The sequence below is a fragment of the Equus quagga genome, chromosome 13, assembly GCF_021613505.1.
Source record: "Equus quagga isolate Etosha38 chromosome 13, UCLA_HA_Equagga_1.0, whole genome shotgun sequence".
In the NCBI taxonomy this organism is placed as follows: Eukaryota; Metazoa; Chordata; class Mammalia; order Perissodactyla; family Equidae; genus Equus; species Equus quagga.
This window is the reverse complement of record NC_060279.1, coordinates 103,343,084-103,359,302: the sequence shown is the minus strand read 5'-3', so window position 1 is coordinate 103,359,302 and position 16,219 is coordinate 103,343,084. Positions and strand designations below refer to the sequence as shown.

The 16,219-nt window shown below is 59.6% G+C and overlaps 1 protein-coding gene across 2 annotated transcripts in view; it reads right to left on the bottom strand.

Annotated features, from left to right (window-relative positions):
* Positions 1 to 14,432, bottom strand: part of PEPD (peptidase D) — a 119,093-nt gene extending 104,661 nt beyond the window's left edge. For both annotated transcript variants that reach the window (XM_046681643.1, XM_046681644.1), the window contains exons 1-3: positions 14,350 to 14,432; positions 5,767 to 5,950; positions 3,678 to 3,805 (exon numbers count right to left, since the gene is read on the bottom strand). In XM_046681643.1, coding sequence (XP_046537599.1) covers positions 3,678 to 3,805; positions 5,767 to 5,950; positions 14,350 to 14,366 — 329 coding nt within the window. In that variant the 5' untranslated portion in view covers positions 14,367 to 14,432. The remainder of the gene's footprint in view (positions 1 to 3,677; positions 3,806 to 5,766; positions 5,951 to 14,349) is intronic.
* Positions 14,433 to 16,219: the final 1,787 nt, after the last annotated feature.

The following is a 16,219-nucleotide window of genomic DNA, read 5'->3' as shown; positions in this document are numbered from 1 at the left end:
CTTCGGATTGCAGCATCCGCCAGATGGATTTTCAAAAGCCATCAGACAGAGACTCAAAAGGAAGCTGAGGAGCCGAAGGTCAAACGTCCAGTCTGGTGGGTGTTGATTGCAAAGGCCAGGTAATCCCAGCCTTGCACCAGCCCTATTGATTATGAGTGTCTGCAAACAGCCACACACAATCAGATCTGGCCACTCCCCAACTCCAGCCCCAAACAACCAAGCCCTTCACCACTGCCTCTCTCCCCAAGGCTCGGGACACGGGGACTAGCAGGTCGCAGCAGAGCAGAGGAAGGGAAAGGCCTGCGGGGTGGCCAGAGAGGGGGCCAGACCTGCAGGAGAAGAGAGTCTAGCTCTGCTGTGGGACCGGATGCCCCTCGGGACAGGGCTGCTCAGTCTGGCCTGCCCAGTGTGCACATGGGGCCTTTCCGACAGGGCAGACCCACTCTGCAGACCTATCTGTACCCTCAGAGATCACCCAAATCCGTATGTCTGCACCGTCAAGCAGGTGGCCCAGCAAAGCAGGGACAGACAAAAGGAGGACTTTTACCAGCGGCGCTAAATGAAACCCAGCCCTGGCCAAGGTGCAGAACGTCACCCTTGTATTACCGAAGACGACCCTCCAGGAAAGCCGACCACGGACAGCCATTCCCTGACCAGTCAGGTCCCAGGCTTTAAACCCTCAAGCTGAGTGCCATTTGGCTCCCCAAATGGTGGCCATGGGGAAAGACAGTGAGATTTGCTTAGGTTTTCCTGCTGGACAGTGGAGTCCCTGAGGCAGGCACCGGGCCAGTCCTCCCACAGCCCTGGAGGATGCCCACCCTCCACCCACGGACAGGCACTCCCGACTTTTCACAGGAGTCGGCTCTCCATAAAAAGAAGTGGGGATGCGCTGAGCTCCCGCCTCTCCAGGCAGAACCCCAGGTGAGGTCCCGCACAGCCCCTCCCTGCACGGCCATCCACGCCCACCTCTCAGGGGGCAGCATCTACTGCAGCACTGGCTCTGAGCAGCAAGACATCCCGCACCCCCAGAGCCAGGAGGCAGGGCCATGAGGAGGCTGAGAGGGCAGCCAGGTCGAGCCGTGGGTGCTGCCCAGGCACAGGGGCCCGGCTATTCCCGGAGGTGCCACAGGCAGGCAGGGCTGAAGCTACACCTCTGGGTCCGCTCAGAGCGCAGGAAGCATTCTGGGAGATCCTCTCAAAGGACCAGATCTAAACTCTCAGTTACCAGGGCTGCGTGACAGACCACCCCAACACACAGGGGAGCGAGAAACCATCCAGCGTGTTCCCCAACTCTGAAGGACAGAGCCCTGAGAGGAGGCTTGTCTCTGCTCCACGAGGGCTGGGCCTGGAGTTGCCCACTTTAGTGGGTGGGGCTGGCTGTCCGCCGGGCCTCCGCCCCTCTCCACGTGGCCTCTCCACATGGGTGAGCTTGGGCTGTCTTGCGGTGTGGCGCTGGGTTCCAGAGCAAGTGTGCCGTGAGTGAGAACCACGTGGAAGCTATAGTGCACTTTCCAGTCTAGCCTCAGAAGTCACCCAGTGACCCTGCCATGTTCACACATTGACTCGGGCACCAGGTCTTGACCAGAGCCAAGCAGGGAAAAGATTCTACCTCTGCACAAGGAACGGCCACAAACATTGCTGTGGCCATTTTTGGACATTCCAGTCTGTTTGTCCCCTGCATCCTCACCACCTCATCTCAGTATCACAGGGTAACCGTCCCCACAGTGACCATCACCGCTACTACAGCCCTGGTGGTGCTTCACGAGCAGGATCATCAAGGTTCCACAGACAAGGAATCGGAGGCCCCAAGAATGGCCAGACCCGCTCGCAAGCCCTGTGACCTACACGCAGAGGTCAGGGAAGCTTCCCGCAAGACCAGGCCACGGGACCCACACAGGCCACGGCATCAGGCTGAGCCCATCTCCTCTTCATAAGAGGGCAGCCGTAAGGCTTCAGCCAGGAATAGAGTAAAGGTGGACAGTAAAGGTCACAGCAGGATAGGGAGGCAAGAGTCGGGTGGGAACCACCTTCCCAGGAGCACCGTGTCTGCTGGACTGGATCTTCTGCTCTAGCAGGAGGAGGGGCCCTGGATGAACAGACTGAGGAGAGCCCACCCCAGGCCAAACCTGAGGCCAATTCTCAGCAAGTACAAGACACTCTGTGACTGCGTGGGCAAGAGGTCCAGAGCACAGGGAAGACATCGAGCTCGGCTGGCCTCCTCCCCAGGGCTCCTGCCACATGACCTCCCAGGCCTGGGGCAGTGCGGAGCCTTGGGGGCCCTCACCGTGCCCGGCTCAGCCGTGCCCAATGCCCCGCTCCTTCCTCTGGCAAGGAGGCAGCACAGCGTTCCGGTGCCCTCTCTAACCCAGGCGTGGAGGTCGGTGGGAACCTGCTCACAACACAGCAGGAAAAAGTCTGTGCCATCCGCCCCAGGGCCTCTGAGAGGGCCAGAACCTAAGTGGTAGCCCAGCCACCCACGCCAAAGGCCAGCTGGATTGGGCACGTCCACTCCCTCCCCAGGGCCAGGAAAGCACCCTGCCCGCCAAGGGAGCACGGCCCACTACTATTCTGCTGACTGTGCTTGCTCAAAGCCATCCTCACGGCGAAGCCGCAGGCCCAGGGCCCACGATCCTGCTGAGTGGCCTCAGAGCAGAACTGCTGCCAACCTGGGAGCCTGCGCCCCTCACCCCAGGATGGCAGAGGAGGTACCCGCCAGGCCAACAAAGGAGACGATGCAGTCTGCACCAAAGGGCTGGTGGGGGAGGATGGCGCACAAAGCAGAGGCAGTGCGGGAGGCCGTGCCTGGCCTCGCACAGAGAGCAGTCCCTGCAGCAGCCAGGTGCCTTGTCATTCAAATCAGCCACAGACCCGCCTGCCCACCTGGTAATGAGTGCTTGGGGACACGAGGCAGCATAGGCTGCAATTTGTACCTCGGCCCAGAATAATCACTCTCCAGGCAGAAACAACACCCCGGAAGGTGGTGAGTATTTAGCAGGTCCTCTTATCACCTTAAGCGTCCCTGGTTAGGTACAGCTCTGCCTCAGTGGCTCTGAGAAGGCAGGAAGGGCTCCAGGGAGGGGTGGACGCGGCCGAGGGCCCCAGAACTGGTGGGGCTGTGGACGATCAGGGACAAGCTCCGGGCCAGCACTTCTCACATGGCACCACCTGGAGCCTCCGCCCCGTCTCACAGGTGAGCCAACTGAGGCAGGACCCACATCTGTGGCCCTGCATAGCTCAGTCCAGGGTGGGCACACCACAGGCATCCAGTACTGCCCTGCACGCTGGTGATGGGCCTCCAAGAAGGGCCCTGGGCTGCCCTCCTTGACCCGAGCCAACCCCCACCACACCCAAGGTGGGGCCACCCTCCATGGATGCCATGCAGGAGTGACAGTCCACTGGGGCCACAGCCTCAGGCATTTTAACAAAGCTGGGCATCCAGGATTTCAAGGTCAATAGTAGTACCTCCACACAAACATGACCATGCCTGTGGCTCCAGCTCTGGCGCCCCTTCCCAGCCAAGCGGGCAGGGCTCTGGCCCAGAACAGCTGTCAAGGCGCCTGACCACCAACCCTCCCTCCTGGGACTCCTTCCCTCCTTGCCACCCACGGGCTGGCCCTGCACCTGCCCTCCGGTGAGCAGTCAGAAGGCACAGTCACACAGCTTAGACTGTTCCTTACTTTCCCATCCAGGTGGCATGGCTGGCAGGAAGCCTGGGCACAAACAGGATCGACTTTCCAGTGTCAACGTCAATCGCGCCGTAGCAGTTTGGCTCGGTCACGCCGAATGCCCAGTGGAAGAAGGACTCCTGTGGGGGGAGCAAGGACCGTGGTTACCCAGTCAGCAGGACAGAAGCATGAGACACAAGCAGGGAGGTGGGGCCGTGGAGGGAGGTGGGGCAGTGGGCTGAATGCCTTCCTTCCTGTACCCAAGAGAGTCCACTCAGGCCCACTGACCTCGCAGACTGACCCCAGTCTCACACACCCCTCTACCTTAGCACACTTCTCCCCACTCCGACTGCAGGCTGCCCATCTCGTCCTTCCAGGATTTGGCGGGGGGCCTCTGATGATCCCAAGCCCTGCCTGCACCCCCACCTCACTGGCCACCCCCTTAAGGCCCCTGACAGGGCACACTAGGACACGGGTGCCCAGCAGCACTGCAGGTCAGCTCAGCCCTGCCCACACCTCTCCGCCACCCCCACTGCCTGCAAGCAGGCAAGATGCCACCTACACACCCAGGGCGACATGGGCCCGGAAATGGACTCCTCCATTTAGGACTTCTTTCTTCCTTCTCCCATCTCCAGGGCAGCACATGACTTCAGTGTTTAGCAATAAACACTGTGCTAAAATGATGACGTTATAAAGGTATGAAGTGGAGGCAGAGTTCTGCTAAAATTAACCTCGCATAACATCAGTAGGGGAGCCAACAGCTGAATTCAGGAGATCAGTTTTTAATCCACGGAATATGTGAACCTCACGAAGCATCAAGACTGATCAGAAAAAACTTATGTAGACCTCCATGTCTCCAGCAACCAGAAGACTGCAGGCTCGGGGCAGCAAGAACTATGTAGCTGAGAGAAGCATGCCCGCAGGAGGCGCCTTCAGTGAAAGGCCTGAGCCATCGCTCTCAGCATTGGATCTCGGGCCCTCTGTGCCCCGCAGGGTGCACAGTCCAGCTGGGGAGGCCACGCCTTGCCCCCTCCTCTCCACACTCAGCTCCCCCTCTCGTGCCCCTGCCCCTCCCTGACCTGGATGCCGGATGGCCATGCCCCCGCGGCTCAGCCTGCCTCCAGGGAGGTTCTGGGTCCCCCTCGTGTCTGGCCCCAGGGCTTGGCAGAGAGAAGAGAAGACTAAACTTGGAGTCGGAGATGGGGTTCTAATTAACTCCAGCACCACCTCCGGCAAGTCATTTCCCCTCCGAGCCTCAGTTTCCTCATCTGTAAAGTGGGTACAATGCAGGAGTGACAAGACTGGGGCCAGCTCAGGGTCTCCCTGGCTTTCTGGGGAACGCTTCTCTCAGGTGTCCTCGCTCCTGTCCCCGGGAATTGAGTGATTCCAGCATTCCGCAGCCAAGGCCACCACATGCAGGCTGGCTTCCTGCAGCTGGGCTGCCCACTACCCCACAGGGTTCCAGAACCACAAGGAGCCCCTGGACCACTTCCCAGGTGAGCAAACCAAGGCGGAGGCCCGGTGAGGCTCATGGGATCAGCACCGGCAAAGCCGGGACGAAAGCCCAGCCTCTGACTCCTGCTCAGAGGAGCCGCCCAGTCACATGCCATCTCCCAGGCCTCTGTAACCCCGTCCTCTTGCTGCAGGCAGAATCTGAACTCAGCCCTCCCCATCTGCACCTCTCCCCGGCCAGGGAGAGCTGCCCAGCCCACCCTCTGCTCACCCACTCCTGTGGACACCATCCTCCCACATGGAACACCCAACCCTAGCTCTACCTGTCAGAATTCACCCTGGCCTTCGGGACCCACACCAAATGTCGCCTCCTCCATGAAGCCTTGCTTGCTTGCTCCCTCAGGAATATCATTGTTCCATACTCAGACCTGAGAGAGCTGAGGCTGGCTGGTGACAGCTCTGCCCCCCAGAATGTTGGCCCTCTGGGCTTCCAGGCCCCAGTCTGCCTTCAGAGGGCCTCTCCAGAGGGCCCCCTTGGGGACAAAGCTGCTCCACACCCACCAGGCCCAGTGCTGGAGGAGGGTGAACGGGACCATGAGAGGACTGGTGCATGCTCGGAGCCGGGGATGGAAGAAGTGGCCAGGCTCACCTGGCGGAAGAGGACGCCAGTGTCGGTGCAGTAGCGCTGGGTCTCTTCCCCGCCCTGCAGCAGCACGACGGAGCGGGCCTGCACGGCCGGGCTCGCCCGCAGGCGCTCGCACAGGCGCTGCCGGTTCAGGGCGAACAGTGCCAGGGGCACCTTCAGGGTTTCGTTCCCCAGCCAAAATGAAGGTCTGCAAAGACACAAGCATACACCGCCACATGGGCCTCTGTTAGCACTGCCAAGCTTGTCCCCTACCCGTGGTCTGAGGCAGCTGGAGGGCTGAGCCTGCCAGGGGACCCCCATTAGCACATGGCAAGCGGGTCCAAGTTCGACCTGCCGGTGACTCAGAAACAGCCCCTCCCTGGGCCGCCCAAGGACCACACCGTCCCCTGCTGTCCCGGAGCACTAGACCACAAGTGAGGACCATGGACAGCTAGCTCTGTTTAACCAGCGGGCAGGTGAGGCCCCGAGAGGGAAAGCCTGCAATGGTTTCGAGATGCACCCACTCAACTCCCATCCTCAAGGAGCTTACTATCCACGTGAGAAACGTGATCTGGCCCAGAGAGCACTCAGTCCCTGCCATGAGCCAGGGCTGGTTGTTCCTCAGCTGGGACACCCATCTGTCCCCAACACACACACGCCCCCCCCAGGGCCCTGAGTGTAGGGCTGAGGGGAGCCTGGCAAGTGTGTGCGAAGTGACTGAGGGGGAACCAAGGCGACATGGCCCCGTGAGCGGCAGCCCGAGGGATGCTGACCTGGAGGAGAGTAGACAGCAAGGAAGAAGCTGCTGAGACCTTATGGGAGGCAGGGCGGGGCCAGGCCTGGGGGAGCAGGCGAGTGTCTCTCCTCACCCCTACGCTGGCTTCCTTTTCATGGAGGAAACACAGCTGATCCTCCCAGCCCCCACACCCCAAACCCGACCTGCCTCTGGACCCTCCAGCCAGCTGCCCCCACCTGGGGCTTCTCCTCTGCCTGCTGTGGCCTGCCCCACCCCCATGCCTATTCAGCATCCATTTTCCCCTCTGCAGGATCATTCTCAGCATCCAGAGGTACAAGAACCTCACTTGCCTTAAACTGAAAAAAAAAAATAAAAACACTTCCCTTGACCCTCCATGCCCTCCGTCAGTCCATTTCCCTCTCCCTTTTGTGGTAAATATCCTCTGAAGAGTCACCCAAGCCCACCGTCCCCATGTCCTGGGGGCCCTCGCTCTCCTCAGTCCACCCCATCAGGCCTTGGCCCACCCCCTCCCGCACTGCTGCCTCTGCCAGCCCACAAGACCCCACACTCTTGAATCTGCAGGTAGGTTTCCAGGCCTCAATGGGCCTCTCGGTGCCCAGGACACTACGGGCCACTCTCTCTGCTGAAACCTGGCCCAGCACCAGCCCCTCCAGGCTTCTTTCCATCCTTGGTCTCCCTCTCTCCTCAGCTGACCTCTGTGCTGGAGGCCCTGGGCTAGGTCCTGGGACTTCTTCCCTAACAGCACTGCCTCCCCCAGCACAGCCAAGCCTACCTACTCCCTTGGCTTTAAGAACCATGACACCCACAGGCCCATGATACCCCCCTCCAGATTCACAAATGCCATGGCCACCTGCCACCCCTCCCCAGACGCCCTGCCTCCTCCTGCTCCACCAAACCCGCCCCTCCCCAGTCCCCTGTGCCCTCTCAGTGGCGCTGGCATCCTCAATTCCTCTCTCACAGAGCCTGTGGCCTCTCGCTTCAATACACAGCCAGCACCTGACCCCTTCGTCCCCAGTGTGGCTCATCCCCACCTCCTGTCTGGACAACTGCAGGGAACTGGGAACTGGCCACTGCTCTCTCATCCCAGCTTCCCCCACTGCCTGCCAGGCACCCACCCAGAGGGACCCTTTATAAAAGCAAATCTGAGAAGGCACTGCCCCCTGCTCTACCCCTCCGACTTTCCAGTGCTCTCGAACAAAGTGCAGACTTACCTGACAGCTACCAGGCGCTGAGGGATCCAGCCCCTGACCCACCCCAAGAATGCACTGGCATTCTCCCTCTTCCCTAAGTCCCGAGAACGCTCCCACTCAGGAGCTTTGCTGCTGCTGTTCCCTGTGGGGAACGTTCTTCTCCCAGTGCCTGCACTGCTCCCGTTCTTGCTTTATCCAGGCCTCTGCAGAAATGCCCCCTTCCCAGAAGCTCTTCCAATACCCCCATCCTAACCTTAACCCCCTGTCCCTTCATTCCTCTCTATAGCACGCATCACTGTCTAACAGCACGTACTTCCTTGCCTGTCTCCCCAGGTAAAATGAAGCTCCAGTAACCAGAGCCCTTGCCTCCTTCCCGGCACTTAAAAGAGGGCGGAATGAGTGATTAGGTGCCGAATGAACACTAAACGGAGGGAGGGAGGGCAGTCCCAGCAGGTGGGCTGGGCTGGGGTAGGAGGGCGGGTGGGGCAGGCCCAGGGAGAAGAGGAGGAGTGAGGCAGGATCTCTTGGGCCAGGGGGAGCGAGTGGGCGTGGAGATTGAGGAGGGTAGGGACAGCTCAGAGCTGGCACATGAGAAAGGGCCCTGCCTGGACGGCGGTGACAGGTGGGCAGGTAGACCCTTCCCCCACCGCATGCGGCCATAAAGAGGCCTCAGGACCTCCTGCACTCACCTGGCCCTGGGACACTCAGAGGCAGGGACACACAAGCAAGTGACACCTCCTGCACCTTTTGGCTCCAATGCCACCTGCTCTGGATGGTCCTCCTGGCTTCCCCCTTAAACCTGCAGCTCTATCCCCACTCTGCCCAGGGCTGGCCTACAAGGACTCCATTGGCATGTTCCCCATGTTCCCTGCCTCTGGCCTCCAGCGGGGTTTAGCCACTGGACGGAGGGGAGGGAGGAGCAGGAGGAGGACCAAGAATCCATTCCCAGCTCCTTCCGTGTGCGAACCTGGAGCTACGATGGCTGGTAGTCCCTCCACCTGGGGCCATGGCACAGCCCTGGCTGGTTCCCGACCAGCTGCTCCTCTCCCCTCCCAGGCTCCTGTTCCCTGCCCCTAGCTCTGTAAACCGACTCTACATTAAATTCTCTTCAGTCACCCCTCTGCGTGAACAACGGGCTCAGGCAGGTCCCCGGCTGAAAGGACACATTCTCCTTCTAACACAAATGCAGCGCGTTTGCTGGGGCTCACTGGCGAGGTCCGCCTCCACCCGCTGGACTGTAACCCCACAAAGACAGAGCCCTGGGTCTGCTCCAGCCACCACTGCCTAGTGCCTAGCACCCTGCCTGGCACCCTGCAAGTGCTCCATAAACATCTGCTGAGTGAACAACTGTCACAACATGGGGCCACACAAACAGCTGTGCAGAGGAGAAGTGGCCACATCAGCCCCAGGGGGGCAGGAAGCAGAACCCTCGGGCCCTGGCCTGGACAGGAAGGGTGGAGGGGTTGTGCACACCCCACACATGCTGTCAGAACTGGAAGGCCCACCCGTCCTCCCCAGGCACGGGCCCTCCCTCTCCCTCCCAGGAGAGAGGACACAAGGAGCCAGGGCTTCCTCTAAGCCAGGCTGCTTTCCTGCCATGCTCAGCTGCAAGGATGAAGGGGTAGAGATAACAGTTCGTAAACATGCCCGCATCCCAGCTGGCCACGCTGTCAGGAACTGAAAGTGCAGCCACCAGCATGCCTGCACAGGGTGCCCCACGGCCCCACACACTCTTTCCCCTCACTCAGCAAAGCCCACAGAGGGGGGTGGGCACAGGGGGAAGCTGTCTCTACAGACCCCCCCACGGCCGAGAGAGAACAATTCTGAGGCGCTGCTGCACGTGGGGCCTCAGCCAAAGTTGACCAGATCCACATGGACTCAACAGCACAACTGGCTGAAAATGCCCACCCTGGGCCCCCAGCCTGCAGGGCCCAGCCCTGCCCCCTCATCCCAGCACCATCCTCGCCCTCTGCCTGGCCTCCCTCCTTCAACACACCAAGCGCCAGCTCCACTTGGTCTGCCACCACGCCCCAACCTGGAAGGCTCTCCAAAAGGTTGGGCTTCCTCTTGTCCAGAACCTTCTGAGAGGCCTAAATCCCTCAGGGCACTGAGACCGGGGCTTCCGGACCAAGGGCCACGCTGCTCAGATGAAGACGGGAAACTTGACAAGGGCCCCCTCTCCGTGAGCAGTCAGCTGCCACTGTGAAGAAAAGTTACAATCCCACCTAACCCTGCGTGGCCTCAGCCAGAACAGAGACAGGCAGCCCAGCCTGGGGCCCTCACAGGCCGACGTGCTGTGGTCATTCATCACCGCAGAACACCCGGAATCAAGGTTTATAGAGACATGCCCTCTGATTGCTCTTGGCGTAAAAGGCGTAAACCAAACCCTGGGAGAGACTGCTGGGCCCAGAGCCAACGGGGGTGACCTCTCCCTGCAAGTTCAGCAAAAGCAGCTCTAATAAAACACCTGCGCTGGCATCTGCGGGCACGTCTGCTAACTAGCACCCAGAATTTCAAAGGCTGAAGGCAGTTCATCCCCAAGTGCCAGCGTAAATAAGGTATGCTTTAGTGCAGGCAGCTGAGGACACAGGCAATGCTTGGGGAAGGCAGCAGGGGCTGGTGGACAATGGCTCCAGGACATCAGAGACTCACAGAACGAGCTCTGGCCCCCACCGGCCAGCCCGCCCCCTGCCAACCGCCAAGGCTGAGTAAGTGGCCAGGGCCACAAACAGAGTGACCAGGAGTGGAGTCAGCCCCCAGGGAAAGGGTCATGCCACCGCCCCCACAACCCATCCCTGTCACCCCAAATCAGAACTGAGCCACCGTCTCCTCTGCTCTCAAGTCACCTGCGAGGTTCTCCTCCAAGGCCCGAGGACCCCTGGGGATTCACATAGAGAACTCAGGGTCTCTATCTACTTGGATGGGAAAAAACTGTATCTTTATTTTCTCTAGCTTCTCTTTCAAATTTACATCTTCCTCAATTATTAATGTAAGCAGCTAACTACAGCGGTATCAGCAGTGTGTGTGAATGCGTCCAACAGAAAGCACAGGTATTTCCATACCACATTACTGCTGCCACAGTATCTCAAAATACCACTTCTGCTCAGCACTACTTCAAAATTAAGGTGGTATTAGGCCCGCTGTTCACTTTAATGCTTAATGTGTTAACAAAGAAGCATGTATCACTAAATTACAAATTTATTTTTTAACATTTTCATAGGTGCATTTCAATATAATTGCTTTTTCCTGTAATCGTCTATATTTTATTTCATGCATTTTAAAACATGCTGAGAAGGGTACAAAGGTCTCACCAGTGCCCATGGGGTCCATGGCACGGACAAGGACAAGATCCCTGCACTGGCATGTGAAGCCTCTTCTGGATGGGGCCATGCTCCCAGCAAGAGAAGCCAGCCAAGGACCGGCCTGCTTCCTCAGCCACAGCCAGTCCGCTCCCCTGGCTGGAAGGGGCCTCACAGCAGCTGGCCAGCACCTCCCACCCCACTTCCCTCTCTCCTGAGGGTCAGGGGGCTGAGCACACACAGGGACAGAGAGAGGGCTGTGTGGAGTCAGGACCAGGCCCGGAGAAGGCATGGGGCACTCAGTGGCCAGCCTGCCTTCCACAGACCCATCCGTACCGCAGCCCCAGGGTCAGCCTGGCACCTCTGCTCCCAGAGCACAAGGTTCACATGAAGGTGGGGACAGGCTCTGATCCAGAACCCAACTCCTCCAGATACTTTCTCCCCAGGAAAATGCTGACTCCAGCCTGACCTACAACCCAATAGGTACACACCCAGGGCAGCTCACCTGCTGCTTCTCGCTGGGCAACGGCTCCCCTTAAGCCGTTCACTTAAAGAATTAGACTCCTCTTCATCCTAGTCAGAACTCTGTGCACCCTCCCACCCACAACTCCCTTCCTCAATCATGAAAGCAGGATGGACTGTTGGACTAGCTTAGAGTAAATAGCCCTTTTATCCATTCGGCACCATGTCATGAGCACCAATTACATGGAGGCCACAGGCTGGCCCTGGAGATACAAACTGAATGGGTCCATGGGCTCCAAGGATGGCAAGAGGGGAAGCAACCCCACCCCCGACCACGATGGGCAGGTGGGCAGCCGTGGCAAGTGTCCTGCGGGTGGAAAGAACTGGGATTCTGTAGAGTTCTGAGCAGGAAGTCTCTCCTGGAGGTCACGAGGGAGGGGGACTGAGAAAGGCTTCTAGGAGGAGGAACCATCTAAACTGGGTCTGCAAGTATGAGAGCGATTAAGTCAGAGGACGAGGGCACTGTGGGGCCAGCAGGTGAGGGGACAAAGCGAAGAGGAGAGAGGAACAAGCCCCGTGGGGAAGCAGATGCAGGCAGGTCCGGGGCAGCAGGGAAGTCTGACCTCTGTCCAAGGAAATCTCAAGGAGAAGGCAGGCTCCCTCCCACCAAGTGCCACGGGAGGCCTGGGGTGACCTCAGAGCAGACCCTCTGGGGGCAGTGGGACCCTCTGTCTCAAACTCAAAGTCCCTGCCCAGGCTGGCAGGACAGAGCAGGATCAACCCTGAAACACTCCCCGAGGAGCATCTCGAGTTTCTAGCTGACTCTGAGATGCCAGCTTAGGGCTTCCCCGGCTTCCGCTGCTTCCCAAACCACACAGAGCAAACTCCGCAGGACTCACGGGCGCCCCTGGCCCAGGCTCTGGGAGGACTCTACAGGCAGCCCATGGCCATGACTTGATGGCGCGGGGCCTCATTACACCCGACACTGATCTGTCCTGTGTGCGTAGCTGGGCACGGAGCGTTGCTGGAAACAAACCCAATACCTCCTCCCCTTAAAGAAGCTGCTGGGGCTTGACCTCAGGCTCAGTCCAGCAGTGCAGCCCCATACCAGCCTGGGATGGCTCTTGCCAAGGAAGCCCTGTCAAGCTCCCTGCATCTGTCAGGCCTCCCTTCCAACAGAGCACCTCTCCAAGACCACTGTCACTGTGTTTTACCCCTTGCCCACCCCCTGCCACGGCCCAGAGAATCAGCTTTGCTCTAAGACCTCCTTCCAGGATTCAGCCAGCTCCAGGCTCCCCGCAGTCCAGTCACCAGCCTGGCTCCTCTGCACCTGCAGGAGAGTGCAGGCCTCAGGCCAGCATGAAGCCCTGAAGCCAAATGCAGCCCCTGGAACTCCCTGTGACCACATGGCCGGCCCAGATACAGGGGGAACAGATCCACGTCCGGGCACTGGCCTGCACCTACTGCTCACCCTGCTCTTTAAGACAGGGTCACAGGCTGGGTTCAAGGAGCAACCTGGGCTCCTTGACACTCATCCAGGACTTTGTACGCACAGTTCTCTGGCTGAGGGGTGCTCGAGGACCCACATAAATGTCATCCGGGGAGTGAAGGCTGTCCACACTCTCCCGTGCTCAGAGCCCCTGCCTCTCCATGGTGCACACCAAGACCAGAGACAGACAGACAACAGAGTCCCATTCGTCCATCTGCCCAGGGGTCCGTGAACATCCAAGAGTAGGCCCAGCCTGCTCCTGGAATACAGCAGGTGCCCACTCAACGTTTGATTTGTGTGTCCTAAGCTCTCCCAACCTTAGGGGCCAACTGAGGGGGCATTTTCTGTTGCCATTCTCCCCACCTCCCCAAAACACAGATGCATTCAGTCCACCAGGTTCGCCATTCCAGTCTCAGTCCCCAGTCTGGCATCTGGGGCAGTGCCCCTCTTTATCCCTGCCCCTCCCAGCCCCCAGCACCACAGCCCTTCCCCAGGACTGGGCCTCCCCCTGAACTCACACACACAGGGGAGCCGTGGTCTAAACACCAGACGTGAGCAGATTAAACCCTCAGAGGTCCAGTCCCACAGGTTACGGTCTGGAGAAGCCACCTGGGGCACCACACCCTGCAGCACCAGGACGCACTCCAATCTCGTCCCCAGAACAAGCCGAACTCTCAACCTTGATCTCTCAACTTTTGCCCGATGTTCCCTCATCTGGGACACTCTCCCCAACGCTTCACTGAACCCATCTGTCCACACTCCCTTCCACTAAGTCCGCTCACCCATTCTTTCATGCAGCAGCATTTATGCAGCACCTACTGTGTGCAAGACCCCGTACAAGTGAGGCCCAGGAGTGAGGAGGAGAAAGGCATGACCTTTCATTCTAAATAGGAGAAGACAAGAACAAGTAAAAATCAGCTACTCTACAATTTACCAGCTGGTGACAGGGCTACAAAAAGTACGATAGGTATTAGAGAAGGCTTCTCAAAGGTGCTGACGTCTGGGCCCCGAAGGAAGCGGGGAAGTGGAGAGGGGATTCCAAACCCGTCTCAAACACCACCTCCTCCGGGGAGAGCCGGGTCCCCGGCGCCCCGGCAACGCCCCCTTCCCGTCCGAGGGTCGCGGCCGTGAACGAGCGTGCCGACGCTGGCCCCGCCCGGCCCACACGGAGGGGCCGCCACGCGCGCGGGGGCCTGGGTGCCGGGGCAGCGGCGCGGGGAGCTGCGGGCACGGCGCGGCTCCGACACGGAGCGCGCTGCCGGCGGCCACAGAGCGCGCCGGCGGGGACGCGGCCCGGCGGCGGCGCTGTCACCCACTGTCCAGCCGGGAGGCCCAGGCCCCTCTCCGCGCCGCCAGGCCAGAGCCAGGGCGACGGCGAGGGCGAGGACCAAGGGCGCGAGCAGCACTCACCCGGCGGCCACCGCCATGCTTGCCCTGCTCAGCGTCACGTGAAGCGCGGCGTCAGCTGAGCGCGGCCGGGACCCACCGAGGGGGGCGGGGCCTGGGCGAGGCCGGGGTCCCTGCCCCGCCCCCTCCAGTGCCGCGGACCCGGAGGGGCGGAGCCCCGGAGGGAGGGAAGATCGGTCTGCTCGCCGGGTGCTGGCTGCAGGCAAGGGGCGGGGCCTGGGCGAGGCCTGGGCTGGGGAGCAGAAACCTTTCTAGAACAGAAGGGAGTGACCTGAGGCAGTGGATACCTGGATTCTGGTTCAGCCGCGACGTGGTGTCCTGGCCCGCCTGGGGATGAACACCATGGGGGAAGGAGACTCTGACCCAGTCCTGGGATGGGACAGAAGTGACAGCTGTTGCTTAAGAAGGAAAATGACTTGAGCACAGGTTGGGGCAATTGGAGTAACCAAAGCAGTTCAGCGTACAGAAGACGGAATGTGAGAGTGAGAGGGGCGGCCCCGGAGGTAAGCAAGGGTCAGATCCTGCAAGGCCTTGAATATGGGCCTAGGGAGTTAGTTAGTTAACAACGACAGGTCCAGAGCACTTACTGTGCCCCAATACTTTGCAAACGTAGCTCATGGAATCCTCACAACATCCCTGTGAGGTAGGCTTTGTCCTTAATGCCATTTTACAGATGAGAAAACTGAGGCCCAGAGAGGTAGGTAACTCGCCTGAGCTCACACAGAGGCTGAGCACATGCAGTAACATCCCTGGGTAGTGACCCACACTGGCTCTGTGAAGGAAGGGGGCCCCGGGCTGGGTGCCCCTCCAGTCCTGGGCCACACGAGGGTGTGCATATGTGTATGGACAGGAGGTGGGGTCCAGTGCATGCCCATGGGTCTCCTCACCCCAGCCCCAAGCTATCTGACAGCTGGAAGTCACTTCTGGTTGAAGGGCTTGGGTTGGGGGTGCTTCTTGTTTCTTTGTCAAGACAAGGATGTGGGTCCCCATGGCTGAGCTAAGGAGGCGCCAGGGGCTGCAAGAGGGAGACGCAGCTCAGAGCTGGGAAGAGAGCAGGTCCCTTAAATAGGGGGAGGAATCAAGCTGGACCATAAGCAGGGTGCCAGTGTGGAGTCCCAGCAGCATCCCTGGTTTCCTCTTCTGGCAGATGGGAGCTAATGGTGCCCACCTCGTGGGGCTGCTGTAGGATTTCGCCAGCAAACATCCAGGCACCTTTAGCCTGTGGCACAGCCAAAGAGGCCAAAGCGGTGAAGAGGAAGGTGGCACCTCCGGACAGCCCTTCCCACCTCCCTGACCCAGATAAAGCCAAGGAGAGTTGACGGAAGAGGGGTCCCCCATCCTTCCTCCCCCTCCCCCCTGCACACAGCAACTCTCAGAGGTCTCTGTCCTCCGGGCAGGACCCCTGAGAGGGTCCATCTGCCCTCTTGCCAGTTTCCAGGGAGGAGGGCAGAGGCATAAGGCCCTACCTGTCACTGCCAGGCTGAGGGTCCCTGAGAACCTGGCCGGCCCCCCCCCCCCCCCCCCCCCCCCCGTTAAGTAGTTGCTCCATCTTTAGCTAAAGAGACTCAATTCCCTAATAAGTGACACTTAAAAAAAAAGGGTGAGCAGAGTGAGCTTTTCATGCTCCTTTGTGGGAGGAAAACTTGCCCCAAGCTAATCAGCTAATCACAGCTCTCCGCCATTTCTTTTGACATAAACTATGTCAAAATTAGGCCAACTGCCAACTCTGAGTGTTTATTAATATGCAAAAGAAGTAATTATCCTAAACATCTACAAAATAATAGGGGCAGGGCGCCTACCAATTACTTGAGAAGGCCCTGCCCATGACTCCTGCCCACCCAGGCCCTTCTGGACCACGGCCTGCCCTGCCAAT